This window comes from Stigmatopora argus, chromosome 8, assembly GCF_051989625.1.
Source record: "Stigmatopora argus isolate UIUO_Sarg chromosome 8, RoL_Sarg_1.0, whole genome shotgun sequence".
NCBI lineage: Eukaryota > Metazoa > Chordata > Actinopteri > Syngnathiformes > Syngnathidae > Stigmatopora > Stigmatopora argus.
The window spans coordinates 13,820,560-13,836,439 of record NC_135394.1 but is presented as its reverse complement, the minus strand read 5'-3'; the positions used below and the strand labels follow the sequence as shown (position 1 = coordinate 13,836,439).

General features: G+C 40.9%; 1 protein-coding gene across 3 annotated transcripts; it reads right to left on the bottom strand.

The window, feature by feature from the left end:
* Positions 1-6,031: 6,031 nt before the first annotated feature.
* Positions 6,032-11,447, bottom strand: dcun1d4 (DCN1, defective in cullin neddylation 1, domain containing 4 (S. cerevisiae)). Of its 3 annotated transcripts, none has more exons than XM_077607775.1 (11): positions 11,375-11,447; positions 10,111-10,181; positions 9,991-10,030; positions 9,333-9,420; positions 9,041-9,123; positions 8,901-8,971; positions 8,553-8,644; positions 8,377-8,485; positions 8,174-8,278; positions 7,429-7,531; positions 6,032-7,357 (listed from the first exon to the last, which is right to left on the bottom strand). In XM_077607775.1, exons 1-11 carry the CDS (start codon positions 11,391-11,393, stop codon positions 7,302-7,304), a joined length of 837 nt encoding a protein of 278 aa, XP_077463901.1. In that variant the 5' UTR covers positions 11,394-11,447; the 3' UTR covers positions 6,032-7,301. The 3 variants fall into 3 exon arrangements, with proteins under 3 accessions (XP_077463901.1, XP_077463902.1, XP_077463903.1); XM_077607776.1 differs by having other exon boundaries at positions 11,250-11,391; XM_077607777.1 differs by lacking the exon at positions 11,375-11,447 and adding an exon at positions 10,260-10,519.
* Between the last annotated feature and the right edge of the window lie 4,433 nt (positions 11,448-15,880).

Here is a 15,880-nt window from a genome sequence, read left to right as displayed (position 1 = left end):
TGGAGTAAGAAGCCAAAACGTGACACAGTCTGACTTCATTTTAGCGGTGTGTCTTTCTGTGCTCATCACATTTTTGATTGCCTTCATTCTGGGAGTGCTTCTCAGACCTTGCATCGACAAGCTTTGGAAGAGGATCACGGCTAAGAAAAAGCCCGAAACCGTTTCATCAATGGAGGAGAGACAATATGACAATGAGGCTTACTCGGAAGGCGAGGACCTCGAGGAGGTGATGCCTCACCGGGAAAGAAGGGTTACGTTCAGCACAGTGGACTTTGGGGAAGAAAATATGAAATATTATGACATGGAACAGAAACAAATTGGAGGCCGTGTGGTAGTAGAAGCAGAAATGGTCGCGGAGGACAATTCGCAAAGTGAACTAAGTCTAGAAACGAGCATTTCTCAGGATACAAAAGTTATTTCGGCCCAAGAGAGAGAGACAAAAGTAGATACGATACGGAGAAATGTGTCTGATTCTTCACTTTCTGGCACTGACCAAATTAAAGTGGATGACGTTCAGAAAAACTCAGCGGACTTACCTCAAATTTCCTCAAAACAAACTGCAGAATTCTCCCCTGAACCCTTTGCGGATTGGATGCCGCATGCAAAAGATGGCCTGTTAGCGGCGGAACCTGAAGATGGCGAAGAACAGTTTGACTTCAGCGACTCGGTTCCCAGCACTTCTCCGAGAACCAGTAGCCCCATTGGTTCTCTCAACTACACCAGACAAATTATGCCAAGGCTGAACAGAAAGCCCTCATCAGGCTCCAGTTCGTACATGAGCGACAATGAACCTTCGCACTACACAGTCAACCCAGACTCTGAGGAAGAGGCGGAGGTGGGAAGGAGCGATGCCAAAACGAAACTCACTCAAACGCTTGCTAATGTGAAGCCGGAAAAACTAACGGAAATTCCCCTGGATCAGGATTCTGAACTTTGGTGGCCTGCATGCGATCTTGACCATTTTAAAAGTGTCCAGAGGCGTATGGATATCAAAGTGTGTGACGGTGGTAGTCAAACCGCAAATCTCAGACACAATCCCAGTGCAGTTCCTCGTCCTATGCATTCACAGGTTCTTAAATCTGTCCAGTCCACAAAATTAGATTTATCAATCAGTACTGACTCGAAGACTGGATCAGTAAAACTAGGAAATTCATACAATCTTTCACCAAATTATGACCGAGAAATACCATGGCCCTGTATTGATCTTGAAGATTCTTTCCAAATTAAGAGGCGTCTAGATGTCAGAGCACCAGCACTGACTTCGGTTTCACAAACCAGCAGTGACAGTGAAGATGAAGCGATTTATTCTGTTCAAAAGCAGAAGCCAGAGAGCATAAAAGTGATTAATGATGCCATTGAAGCATCGCCAATTCTGGTTTATGACCCACAGTCACCCTGGCCTGCAATTGGGGATTCATTCAGAATTGAACAAAGTCTACATGTTAAACCGATATCACCATCTTTATATGCATCATGCAGCAGTGACGGTGAAGATGAAAGAATATACAACACCCAGAAACAAAGGCAAGAGACCCCAAGGTTAACACAATACCCAACAAAAACATCACCTCAACCAAGTCCTGACTCACAAAGATCTTGGCCCTCAATTGATCTAGAAGATTCTTTCAGAATTAAGAAGCGTCTAGATGTCAAAGCACTGTCATCAACCCAAGATTACTCGTCTGACAGTGAAGTTGAACCAATATGCGACACCCAGGAACAGGACCAAGAGATCTCAAGTTTAACCCAATACCCAACAAAAATATCACCACAACTAATTCATGACTCCCAAAGATCTTGGCCCTCAATTGATCTTGAAGATTCTTTCAGAATTAAGAAGTATCTTGATATTAAAGCACCAACGCTAGATTTATCATCCAGCAATGACAGTGAGGATGAAACATATGCCCAGAATCAAAGCCAAGAGACCTCAAGTTTAACCCAATACCCAACAAAAACATCACCACAACTAAGTCATGACTCACAAACACCTTGGCCCTTAATTGACCTTGAAGATTCTTTCCAAATTAAAAAGCGTCTAGATGTCAAAGCACGGTCATCAACCCCAGACTATTCATCTGACAGTGAAGTTGAACCAATGTACGACACCCAGGAACAGGACCAAGAGATCTCAAGTTTAACCCAATGCCCAACAAAAACGTATCCACAACTGAATCATGACTCACAAACATCTTGGCCCTCAATTGATCTTGAAGTTTCATTCAAAATTAAGAGGAGTCTTGATATCAAAGCACTGTCATCAAACCTAGATTACTCATCTGACAGTGATGTTGAATCAATGTACAACACCCAGGAACAGGAGCTGGAGATCACAGACATAACAACACACCCAATGAAATCCCCTCCAACACAAAGTTATGATACACAAACTACTTGGCCCACTATTGTTCTGGAGGATTCTTTTCGAATTAAGAGGCGTCTTGATATCAAAGTACCAACGCTAAATTCATCATCCAGCAGTGACAGCGAGGATGAAAGGATATACTACACCCAGAAACAAAGGCAAGAGACCTCAAGTGTGACCCAATACCCAACAAAAACATCATCTCAACTAAGTAATGACTCACAAACATCTTGGCCCTCAATTGATCTTGAAGATTCTTTCCGAATTAAGAAGCGTCTAGATATTAAAGCACTGTCATCAACCCCAGATTACTCATCTGACAGTGAAGTTGAACCAATGTACGACACCCACGTACAGGAGCAACAGACCACAAACCTAACTACATACCCAATGAAATCACCTCCAACACAAAGTTATGACACACAAACAACTTGGCCCGCTATTGTTCTTGAGGATTCTTTTCGAACTAAGAGGCGTCTTGATATCAAAACACCAACGCTCAATTCATCTTTCAGCAGTGACAGCAAGGATGAAAGAATATACTACACCCAGAAACAAAGGCAAGAGACCTCAAGTTTAACCCACTACCCAACAAAAACATCACCTCAACTAAGTCATGACTCACAAACATCTTGGCCCTCAATTCATCTCGAAGATTCTTTCCGAATTAAGAAGCGTTTAGATGTTAGAGCATTGTCATCAACCCCAGATTACTCATCTGACAGTGAAATTGAACCAATGTACAACACCCAGGAACAAGACCAAGAGATATCAAGTTTAACCCAATACCCACCAAAAATGTCACCACAACTAGTAAGTCATGACTCACAAACATCTTGGCCCTCAATTGATCTTGAAGATTCTTTCAGGATTAAGAAGCGTCTAGATGTCAAAGCACTGTCATCAACTACAGATTACTCACCTGACAGTGAAGTTGAACCAATGTACGACACCCACATACAGGAGCAAGAGACCACAAACATAACTACATCCCCATTGAAATCACCTCCATCACAAAGTTATGCCACACAAACTTGGCCCGCTATTGTTCTTAAGGATTCCTTCCGAATTAAGAGGCGTCTTGATATCAAAGCACCAACACTAAATTCATCATTCAGCAGTGACAGTGAGGATGAAAGAATATACTACACCCAGAAACAAAGCCAAGAGACCTCAAGGTTAACCCAATACCCAACAAAAACATCCCCTCAACCAAGTCATGACCCACAAAGATCTTGGCCCTCAATTAATCTTGAAGATTCTTTCCGAATTAAGAAGCGTCTAGATGTCAAAGCACCATCATCAACCCCAGTTTACTCATCTGACAGTGAAGTTGAACCAATGTACGACAAACAGGAGCAAGAGATCTCAAGTTTAACCCAATACCCAACAAAAACATCACCTCAACTAATTTATGACTCACAAACATCTTGGCCCTCAATTGATCTCAAAGTTTCTTTCCGGATTAAGAAGCGTCTAGATATTAAAGCACCATCATCAACCTCAGATTTCTCATCTGACAGTGAAGTTGAACCAATGTACGACACCCGGGAGCAGGACCAAGAGCCAATTAAATCACTTCCAACACCAAGTTATGACACACAAACAACTTGGCCTACTATTGTTCTTGAAAATTATTTTCGAATTAAGAGGCGTCTAGATATTGAGGTCAAACCACTGATACCAGATTCATCATCTGGCAATATCACGGATCCTGCTACAGGAACATGGTCCTCAGTGGACCTTGATAGAAGTACTCGCCTAAGACGGAGGATGGACATCAGAGCGCCGTCATCACAGCCACAACTTACAAGTGACAGTGAGGACGAGAACACAGAAGCAAAATCCTCGCTCAAGTTGACAGAAAATAAGGTCGATAGATCCCCTGTGATAACAATCCCGCACCGTCCCAAAAGAGATCCAGACATAAAATTAGAAAAGTATGTTAGTGCTCCGGAAACCACACGGGATGAAACCAGCAACCCAACGCCGGAAATAAACACAGAACTCCAGTCGCGGTGGGCCAACATGCATCTCGGTGTCTCCCGCTTTAGGAAGCGTCTTGAAATCACATCACGTACATCACCCGAATCGCCCCGAATTAAGAGTCCTACCAAAGCTGCAAAAGGAAAACCAAGTGTTCACGACAACACCGTAAAACCAGCAGTGGATCCCACAAGTGAGGTAAAGTCAGGCCTACCAGGTGTGCCGCTGTTACGTAGGTACCTGGACATAAAGGCTCCTGCTACTCTACAGCATCTGGATTTATCTACCAGTAGGGCGAATGAAGTGGAGTCCACAGACTATCCTCAATGGAAAGGAACCAAGGACCAACGAGATCCCTCCTCATATGACTCCAGATACCAATTCCCCTCCGTTAGTCTCGGAAAACAGAACCTCCCTCTTAGCACTAAGACCCTTCCAAATTCAGCATCTGGAGATAAGACACCTAACACCAGAGATACATCGGGAATGAGTATGGGGACTAAAAATCAAAGCTCCTCCTCAAATCCAAGTTACCCGTTACCCTACAGCTCCAGACCTGAGAACAGTCATGTTCCCGTTACGACCACCCAGAATCCAGGTTCTGTGGATGAAACTGCCCCAACCAGGGATCCATCAGGGGTGAATAGAATGACTTCCCAACTTGCTACCTCCAATAGCACCATATACCAAATCCCTTCACTTTCCCCGAGACCTTTTAAGAAGCCTAGTGAGGGTCCATCAGCTGAGATCCGATGGACAGGTCTTAAGACCCGCCTATCTGATCTCTCCAAACGCCCAAATGCGGCCCTACCTTCTCCACCAGAAGACCTACAAATTCCTCAAGCTGGATCATTCACTCAAGTATCAGCTAGCACGACTGCAACAAGATCTCCTAACCTAAGCGTCAGTTTCAACCCTCAGCCGTGGAAAGGCACATCACAACAGAGGACCGGAAGAGGACTTAACGCGCTGAAAGACATGTCAACAAAGAGAAAAACATGGGAGACGGAAGAGGAAAATGTAGACTACATTCCACCAAGTGGAACTACTGGAGATCTCAACCAGGCCAGGTCAGAAGAGATATCTTTTGGTTCAGAAAGCACCAGTGAAGATGTTCTTTACGAGATCCCCCAGTACAGGACACATGCGTCTCTGATTCCACCTCCGGTTTCTACAACACCGCTGCCAGAAAAAGAAGTGGAGTTAACATGGAGTTCCAAAAGTCCTTACAGTCCAAGCATTAGCCAAGTTTAAGTGGGAAAAGTTTGTGTTCCCATGACATACATTGTGATTTTCTTGTGATTTCGGTGCTCGGAATGAAATATCACAAGTTGGAAAAAAATTGTTGCATTGAATACTAACTTATTTCTACAAATTAGCATTAAATTTCTAGTTAATTTCACCGATTCTCAAAGCACGATTACTTGTGTATCCACAATTCCATTCTTAGAAGACTTACTAGTGCCCATTTCCTAAATTTGTGAGTAAATTAAAACAAATAAGTGGAAATTTCTTTTGTTTTGATGATTCGATGAAATCTTTGTGCAAACTTGTCTACATTCCCAACCTCAATTTTATCCCTTCTTTCATATTTGAAATAAGCTTGTACTTATTACTCTATTCGTGTGATACATTTTGTACGATTTTCTTGTTGGAAATAAAGTGCCCAAACAAGATATGTGGAGTTAAGTTAATAAACCCTTTTTATTTAAGTATATAGACATAGGTTATAACGAAAACCAACATATAGACACTTAGTTTTACATACATATATACAGCTGAGACAAGCACGTTTAAGTTCCTGTATTTTCACAAGAGAAGAATATGAGAACAAGAATTAAATCTATAAATAATCGCTTGTCATCTATTTCACATACAGTGAAACCAGAGGTGGTGTCGTGTGTGAGTGGGTCGACGGATGCACCCCCACTTTGAAATTCATACGGGGGTCAAAGTAGGGGGGAATCCTCGTTCCAAAGTGAGGTTACGCATATGTTTCTTCTATTCCAGGTCAGAACATTGATAAACACAATCAGTTCCCGTCAAACGGTAAACACGATGGTGAATACCACCCCCCCAAAAAATAATAATAATAAAGCACAGAACTTTAGCACAAATTCCTGTACAGAAAAAAAAATGGCTCGGTCGGGAGCTGCATGCAAATATTAAAATCATTTGGACGAGTCAGCGTCACAGAACAGCCAAAAAGACAGAAATGTGTACAAAAAAATGAAAATAAAACCAGCTAAATGCTATTAAACAGTTCCGACCTGCCCTGCGTTCCCTTAGGTGGCGCTTGAAATGCTCATTCATTACTCCGAGAAGGGTGGGGGGGGGGGGTGCTACCTGAAACTATCGGACTAAAAAGGAAGACCGAACCACACGCGGGGAACAAAACGCACAGTGGGTTTGACGTCAGATAGGCTCCCAACTTTACAGCTATGTACATCGGTCGTTTTACGTGTGTGGCAAAGTTTTAGGCACAGCTAAGCGGAGGCATCCATTGGCCCCCGGGAAAGGGGGCCAATCAAATGCCGAAAGGAAGGGGGCGCACTCTGGCCCACCCAAATGGAATTAGCAGCAATGTGGTTTTGTTTGGTGCTAAAAATATCCTAAAATAAAGGGAAGGAGGAGACAAATGACTGGCACTAATCAAGTAAACAGCACAGGCAGCAGAAATCTGCCGTGGGAACCACCATGTGACAATTGATTTTTTTTTAATTTATCTAAATGTGCTCACCTGTAAGACTTGGAACCCGTTGCTTTTTCTCCCACCCGCAATACCATTTCATTTCCAAGTGGCAAAGCCGGGTTCGATTGCCATTTTTACCAGATAGGGTAATGTTCACCCACCCGTTACCCTCCCCTGCGGCCTGTTTAGTTTTTACGTTGTTGCTTCTCATCGATGCGGTCGTCACAGTATTTTTTGGTGTTTTTTTTGCAGTTGTAGCTATGACATTTGTCTTTCCTTGTACCATTCCACAAACTCGTCCAACAAGACGGGCCCTGGTGGGAGAAGGAAAGATGTGTTAGTGGCTTAGATGACCTTGTCAGATTTATTGCGAGACCTGACTTACAGGCGCCATCCTCGTCATAGTTGCTGAGGTCCAAATTGATTGTCCGACTGAACTCCAACACGTTGCACCACTGGTCTTTGTTGACCACTTTGTACTTGGATTGCTACGGAATAAAACATGAAATTAAATTGCAACGTAGCTTGATGACTGCCTTAAGAAATGTAGAAAATGTACCCTAGAACAAGTTTTTTTACAAGTTAATAACAATATCACAAAAATTCAGTTAGTTTAGCGACATCGCATCCTGTTTTTTTTATTTTATTTACCAAGAGTTCTCAATGAATTAGTAGTTTTAATTCTAGACAGCACTGGACACAATTTTAAACTTTTATGACATGAAAAATTAAGATATTAACAAAAGAAATTGAAGCAGCATGGATTTCTTTCTTATGCATATTTCTGTCTCATATTATAAATGAACATTTTAGGCTTTTGTGTTTTTTTCTTACGTTTTATTCCATAAAACCATATTTTTATAATTGTTCGGTATTGAAACTGTATATATTTTTTAAACTTCATTTATTTTTAAAAGTTGTGTATCCTCAAGTTGTGTTTGAGCATCCTTCTATATAATTAAACCAGACCCATCTTGAGCAGTAGGAAAAAACAACAACTAAATATCCCAAAAATACTCTTTTACAAACAGCTTTCGCATTTCCAGATATAAACTGAGAATAGGACCAAAACAAATCAAGTCTTCCATCCAATAAAATCTACCATACTATTGGACAGCTGCCATCCTTACCTCTAGGAATTGATTAAAGACCGGAAAGAGGGGCCACGTTTTCCCCAACAGAAGTCCGAGCATGCACTTGGCCGTGTTTAAGTCCAAACTCCTCTGATCTTTCTCCTGCCAAAGTCAAAGTCGCACACACAATCCAAATCAATACTTGCGTTACCATATCATACCTCCTACCTCCTTTGAGTAAAAAAGTCTGGCGCACTCACCCTGGCGAAGTCAAAGGCGTATCTATAAATGAGCTTAAAGCTGGTGCTGTCATTAAGGACGGACCTCAAGAAGTCCAGCGAATTCCTCAGCCTCTCTGTCGAGTCGCACCTGGTGAGAGTGCAAGAGTCAACGAGAAATACCTCACCATTAGCGTTTTGCTAGGTCGTGCGCGTACTGAAGAGATCCCATGCCCCTTAGCCACTCTTGCAACGTGAAGTAGCCCATACTCTGTGCATCCAGCTTCCACGCTAGTACCAGCATCACCACCTGAAATATATTTAAAAAAAAGGATTTGAAGCTTATTACCTTGGAAAGTAAATGTTTGCACAACCTGTTTATATTGCCAGGTAGTTTTTTTTTTTTTTTGCTTCCCAATCTACAACTAATAATGCTTTGGACGTCTATCGGCGTCAGTAACAGCTAATGACTTTTCTTTTTCCAAATATTTGTGTATGTCTTATCTACAAATACTTTTGCCGATTCTATTCTTTGCCCATTAAAATGAGAAAACCAGTGTTCTCACGTTCTCCGGTTCCACTCCAATGTCCTCACAGAACTTCTCCATGCCCTCTGGTCCCACCACATCATCACAGCCTATCAAAAACAGGCATGACATATCACATGACGTATGATTTCAAGCAACAAAAAATAAAGTAGGCTTACCAGCATATTCATAAAACCACTCCAAGCACCTCTTGTTCGAAAAGCTTTCTTCTTCTCGAATGAGGAGTGGCGAGTCAATTTTTCTACAAAAAGAGTAGAAGGACAATTTTGACTTCTAGTTAAACAGTAAACAAAATGCCTTTTTTTTTTTTTAAACTTGCAGCTTTTTGGGGAGATTGGCACTAAATGCAAGCAAATCCCAAACAATTGCAACTCTTGGTGTAATTTTTATCTTTTGTAAATACAAATGTTGTAGCCATTATTCGCACCACTTTGAGAAAAACAAGCCTACCTGTCTGGGCGACTCTTCTTAGCTGACATGTCATCACCGGCAGTCGGTCTCCTCTTTTTCCTCGGTGGCATGGCTCTGGAGCAACAAGCTATCGAAAAAGTGCATCAGAATCAATACTTGCGCATTTGTTGATCAAGTTTTTTTTCTTCAACATTATTATATTAAGGATAGGTATGATTGTGTGAGAGAATGGTTGTCTCGTGTTCTGCAAATCCCTGGTAACACATTGTGTACAACACCTAGTGCCCATTGTTACTAGGGATAGGCTCCAGCACCCTCATAACCCTGGTCGGGATGAGCCACACAGCAGAATACATGAATATTAACATCATAGAAAACATTCTGCATTAAAATTATCATCTATTGGTAATATTGCCATGTGGTTCTCACAATTTTAGTTTGAATCTGAGGGAAAAGGTGATTATTTAAGAAGTTTGAAGAAAAAAGTTGCCTCAAACTGTTCATGAAAAATCTGTACATTTGAAATTGTAGTTGTAATTTTAGGGGAGAAGCCCATTTCAAGAAGAACATGTATATATTTCCAAGGGAAAGTAACATTTAAATCATCCCAAACAATAAACTTTTTTTTTAAATCCGAAATGGTTGGATGGAAAAGAGAGGAAACTTTTTCCATTCAGGAGAGAAAAATTCAGATTACCAGACGTGTGGCTCTCCTGTCCAACGTCTTCTGCGAGGTTCTGCCAGAAGAAATGCCAAATACTTTTAAGCCACAGAAGTATACGCTTCAGAAACATACACAACATGTTGTCGTATTTACCAGCCTGTGCAACGTGTGGTGGATCTTATGGATGCTGGCCAGTGTAGTCAAGTGAGAATTCAGCTGAAAATCTGTCAAAAGAAATAATGATAAAGACACGATGTACGGTAATTATAAGCAATTGTGAACATGGAACTCAAGTCAAGTACAAGGATATACGAGGAGGCACGAAGATGACGTCAATATGTCGTCAAAAGTCCAGAGCCCGTCCGTTGGCTAACGCTAACCATGTCAATAGTTATTCACGGCTTAGCTTTAGAGAGCCCCTGCGTGATGTTTGAACACGAAGCGACAAGGGGGGAGGGTTTCTTGACGTAACTCTAAAATGTTTTTATTTTGGTTCCAGCTTTTCGTCAAACGTCAGTCGAAATTGGTAGTTAGAAGCGACACGGCGAGGTGAGCGCTAGCTCCATACCGAAAATAGCCGTGGAACTTGCGCGGAGTTTACAAAGTACTGAGGCGAGGTGTGCCCTTGGGATTTGTAGTCCATTTCCGCCATGATTATCATGGCGACGCTTCTCAGCTGCACATTTGTGAACTACAAATCCCAAACACCTAGATTGGACCACCGATTCTGACAAAGCCATCTACCCCCCACCAGTAACATTCAACCCGACTGATTTACAAGCCGCTTCTACATGGTGAAAACGTCAATATTTGTCAAATGCGACACGCACATTTGCACATTAGCCTAGGTGCTAATTTGAGTGAAAAGAGGCTCACCTAAATGCGACGAGAAGGCCAAATGGAATAGGTTAACTCAACTGCGTCACAATTTTCACTGTCTTAAAATCCTACACACACATTTGACCCATTTCCACGTTTGTTACGTCGTCAACTTGTTTTCCCCAATTCAAAACGCTTCGTTCGTCAGTCACCGAAGACTTCAGCATTTAGTAAAACATCGCAACGCAGGCAAATAAGCACAAGTAAACCTTCGCATTCAAGAAAAAAAACAACCATCGGATATAATCGGTTAAGGCCACCAACAAGGGTGTCCATTTACATAACTTCACCGCACGAATAAGTGTGGTGTCGAATTTAAATTGGGAGTCCATTTAGACTCTGTACACGTCCTTTGTTGTCGCACTGGCAGATACAAAGAGACCGACACAAAATTTCAATGGAATTCATCGAACCCCGCAGAGCTGGAAAATACGCAAACGCCGCCAAGTTGAGCGTCTTCTAATGGTGTTTTGAATGTGTTCCGTTCCCTGGAAATGGTGGTAATTGGACCAAAAAAGCCGGTAGGGCTTCTACTTACTGGCCGCATCAGAGTGCATCTTTATGAAACATACAACTGTCTCTGGGAAGTCCGCAGACCGGCCAATGGGCGGAGCTGGGTGACATTAAACCACGCCTTGCACGTGCTGATTGGTCTCATATCCATGCCCTTTCCGCCCATGCTCGTATTCGATTGGTTAATGAAACTGTCTCGTGAAAACAGCCTCGGCAGCCACTTCGCCCCCGCTCCAACGTGATTGGTCCCTAGTCCCAAAACAGGCGTGTCCAAATGTTTTAGTCCATTTGTCCAGTTTTGATCACGCCAAATATTTTACAATTGAAGCCGAGTCCCTGTCACTTACTCTCTTCTTTCCCGTTTGATTCGCTACTTCACCTGTCATGTAAATAAAATACAATTTAAAAAATTAATTAGTTCATGCAATTCACGTAATTGATTTTTTTTGACGAAAGAGTGCACTATCTTTCGACTTTTTATGAATCATTCAATTCGGAAGCCAAGCAAAAAATTGGGTTGTTATCATTTATTACAAATTTTCATGATGAAACATGATTGATACCGGTTCCGTGCTTCTTCCGGCTGTTTTCGTTTTCTATTGGGTACCAAAGCGGTTCAAGTGAGACTCCGCCCATGCTAGAATCTCATTGGTCAGATATCCCAATAGTCCACGACATATTTTGATTAGACCACCCACTTTTAGATTGATGAGATGTACATATACGTATTGTGCTATTTTGCCATTAATTCATTTACTGATCCGCTTATCCTAAAAAAGGCTTTCATTTTTTAAATAAATTATAATTCCTATTTTGTATTGTATACGATAAAAATATAGTCTCATTCAACAGAATAATTTAAAAAAGATAAATGTGTCATAGTGTGGTAATTTACAATCTTAACTCAATTTTTAAATAGCTTCTGATTTCAACGGAATGTTATAGTTTATACAGAAAAAACTGCACATGCACCAAATCCCCTCTAGAGTGCATTATTGTTTTTTCATTAATGCATATTGTTCTATATGTTAAAATTGTTTTCATTTGAAGTCTCCGGTGGTCGCCTCTCAAATGCTTATGTTACATAACACCGATTAATTTGTGCGTATCGGTTCAAAATCTATAATTTTTACTTTTTCCCAAATCTGACTAATCTTTGCATAAAATGCAGCAAAATTAATGAGGGGGCGAGTAAATACATTTTAATATATTTACTAGTGGATTATTTTAATTACATCGAAGCGCAGAATACTATATAAATAGTAAAAACATAGATGGTTCGTTTAATTAATTTTTAATTATTAAAAATAATTTATAATTATTGCATGTAATATTTTGTCAACTTTTATTATGGTGAAAAACAAAGGTGAACATTTACCGTTATCTCATTGATAAAAATCCACTTCACCAGCGCGTATGTGACGTAGCCTTCCCACGCTGCAGTTGGGGTATGTTCCTTTTATTGTTTATTCTGTCTTTGATTCATTGTCTACGAGCATTTGCAGTAGCTGTAGCCGCCCGTTCAAAAATGGCGGTACAGTAGTATAAAATGAGCAAACCCATTTGGATTTCACCCTCGTGACGTCGCCCAATCACCGGGCTTCTTTTGTTAGACTGACATTCAACATGTTCCTATCAGAACATTTGTTTGGTGGAGGCGTACTGTAGAAAGCCAATCAAAGCAGAGAAAGGCGGGGCTAAGTGACCACAGGCTGTTCTGACAGAGGGAGCACTTTCAACATCGAAGCAGATTGAAGAGGAAAAAAAAAATAAAAAAAGCCAAATCACACCACCACGCAAATCCTTCCAATGGAGGAGGGCCAGGACGTTGGAGCTTGTTCGGCGAATGAAGTCTGCGAGCCAGCCGTATAAAGCAACTATAACGGGAGAGTGACAGACCGAGGAAGAGAACGACAGAAGGGGAAACAAAGTTGTAAGTAACGCCGTTGTTTGTGTCGAGAAATGTAGAAAAAAAGACATCCCAAGAACGCCGTGGTCGCTGACTCCTGATGTTGTATGCAACGTTGCCGCACGCTAACTTTGCCGTTTTGGGGGATTGAAACGCTGCCCTGAAGGATGCCAAACGAGGAGTTAAAAGTGTGACATAGTCCACTTTTAGTTCCCTTTTATCAGGCGGTTAGCACAGAAGCCTTTCCTGGTGCGTTAAAATATTCACTTCAAACTTGGCTTTTGCGGCTAACTAGCATCTCTCTTTACATTAGCTTACACTACATGAGCTAAAACAACAAAACGAGGTGAGGAGCTTGCTAAAGTCGGTTACTTACGCTCCCTCTTTTAACATTTTTAACATTTATCATGGTTGAATACAGCATCAAAATACCCCGAATTTAATGTCTAAAACAAAGGAATAAAGAGACAAACATGACATTCGTGTTTGGAAGAGGTCATTGTTTTATTTCTCGTTGTACTTTATTGTATTTTATTTTTTAAAAGATGGCGTATTTGAAAGGATTTTGAGCCATAATATATTTAAGTTTGATGTTGACTTGACGACTTAAAATACCCCAATGAAGCTTTTGTTTTTGCCTAATGTGTTATATAATGTCCTTTGAATAGTGCTATATTGTTTGAGGTCCATGTTTCACATGAAATGACTTCAATATATTCAATATCTTGAACTTTCAAATGACCACTGTATAACTTTTGTGCTCACAATTGACAGTTAGTTCGATATTATGGCTGCAGCCATTATTTGAACTGAAATAAAACTAACAAAATGTCAGAGCTAAATCTCTTACCATCTGAATGACTATATAAAGTAAGGAAATAAGATCCTCCAATCCAGAGGTGTACAGTTCATAAGAGCTAGATTTTTTTCCCAATGTTTTGTATCTTTTCACATTTGAAAATGAAGTTAAAAGTGCAATGCACCAATTATTAGGTAGAACTAGCTTACACAACTGCATGCCTATGAGCCAACAAATATGTAAATGTTGTTAGCTAACTTAATTTAGCTTTCCATGGTTACATAGATTGTATTGTGATGCCACTAAAGGTGGTCAAAGACGCAGTAACCGGTGCTCTATCAAGGTATTACTAAGCAAAAAGTTTTAATTTTTTTAAAAACATTCACCATGCAAACTGGCTAATAGTTAGCATGCTATCATGTCCATCTCCACAAATTTACCGTATTTTCTCGCATATTAGCCGCCCCGCGTATAAGCCGCACCCTTAAAATGGTTGAATTTTACAATTTCTCTGGTATAAGAAGGTTCCCTGATTCGTAATTTTCCCCTCCATATTCATGGTTTTAATAGGGAGTACAAATGTGGTATTTTGAAGGGAAAATCTTAAGAAAAATCATCGCACGTGGTATTTCTGAGGTACTTTACGAATGGAAAGGATCGTCTGCAGGATTGCAAATTCCAAAGGGGTGTTACGTGCACGTAAACAAATTCAAAAAGGAAGTCTTGTGAGCAGTACAACCAGTAAGTGTGTCCGTAGCGGTCTAGTTTGTCATCCCTAGGTAAAATGGCTGCGCCCTGAGCGAGCAATGTTAGGGAGAAGTTTTTTTTTCTTGAATTTCATTCATAGAGGTCAAAATAAATTTTGTCAAGCGTTTTATCTGTTTATCTTTTCTCTTTTTTGAAATAAATGACAGCATCGGCGCCATTGTCATAACGTTTATCGTTGTTCATGGCAGCCAATGAGTTAACATGACCATTTTTTTTAAAGTTTTGACTTCCAATGTTGGCAAAACAAGACAACCCATGTAAGGTAATTTTTCTCCTAGTTTCCTAATGATTCACCGAAATGGCCATCCCATCGCGGTGTGTTTTTCCTTTAATCCGGTAAGACATTAATGGCATTGAAGCGCACACAGTTGAAACATTGAGCTCGGTGAAATGTCCAGACTGTGAGCACCCGGCCCTCCTCTAAGCTGCCCCGCATGGATTAATAGCAAAGTCAGCATTGCAGAGGCTGTGCAAAAAATCTCTTCAAATGCTGGTGTCAGATCAAAAAAAATGCTTTTTAGCCGCATAGACCTCTTCATTCGGTCGTGCTTGTGTTGGTGGTGTTGCGCCACTTAAACTGCGTTGACGCTGTTGCCACCTGAGCAAATATTTGGGCTGATGAGGGCCATTTAGGACCTGGCCAACACCTTCATTCAGCATACTGGTCACCTGTTTCAACATAGTTAGCGGCCTTTCATTCCCGGTTTTAATTTTGTCTTTTAGGCAGATTGATGGTACCCTAACAGACCATGTGCAATTCAAAATTATAACAGTTTCTGAAGAGTTGAATTCCTTGTTAATAAAATAAATGCTTGTACTGTATCAAACAATTTCCTATTTAAACTCCATGAAAAAACTCTATTTTTAAAACTGAGTTTTAACAGAGGAAAATAATGCTCCATTGCATAAAAGCGCAATGAAATGTAAAAGACCGTATTAAAAAATGAAATGTTTTGTAGATAAATTCGTTCATTTTCTGAACCGGTTATCCTCACAAGGGTCGCGGGGGGTGCTAGAGCCCATCCCAGCAAAACAGGAGGTGTCGACACTGAATT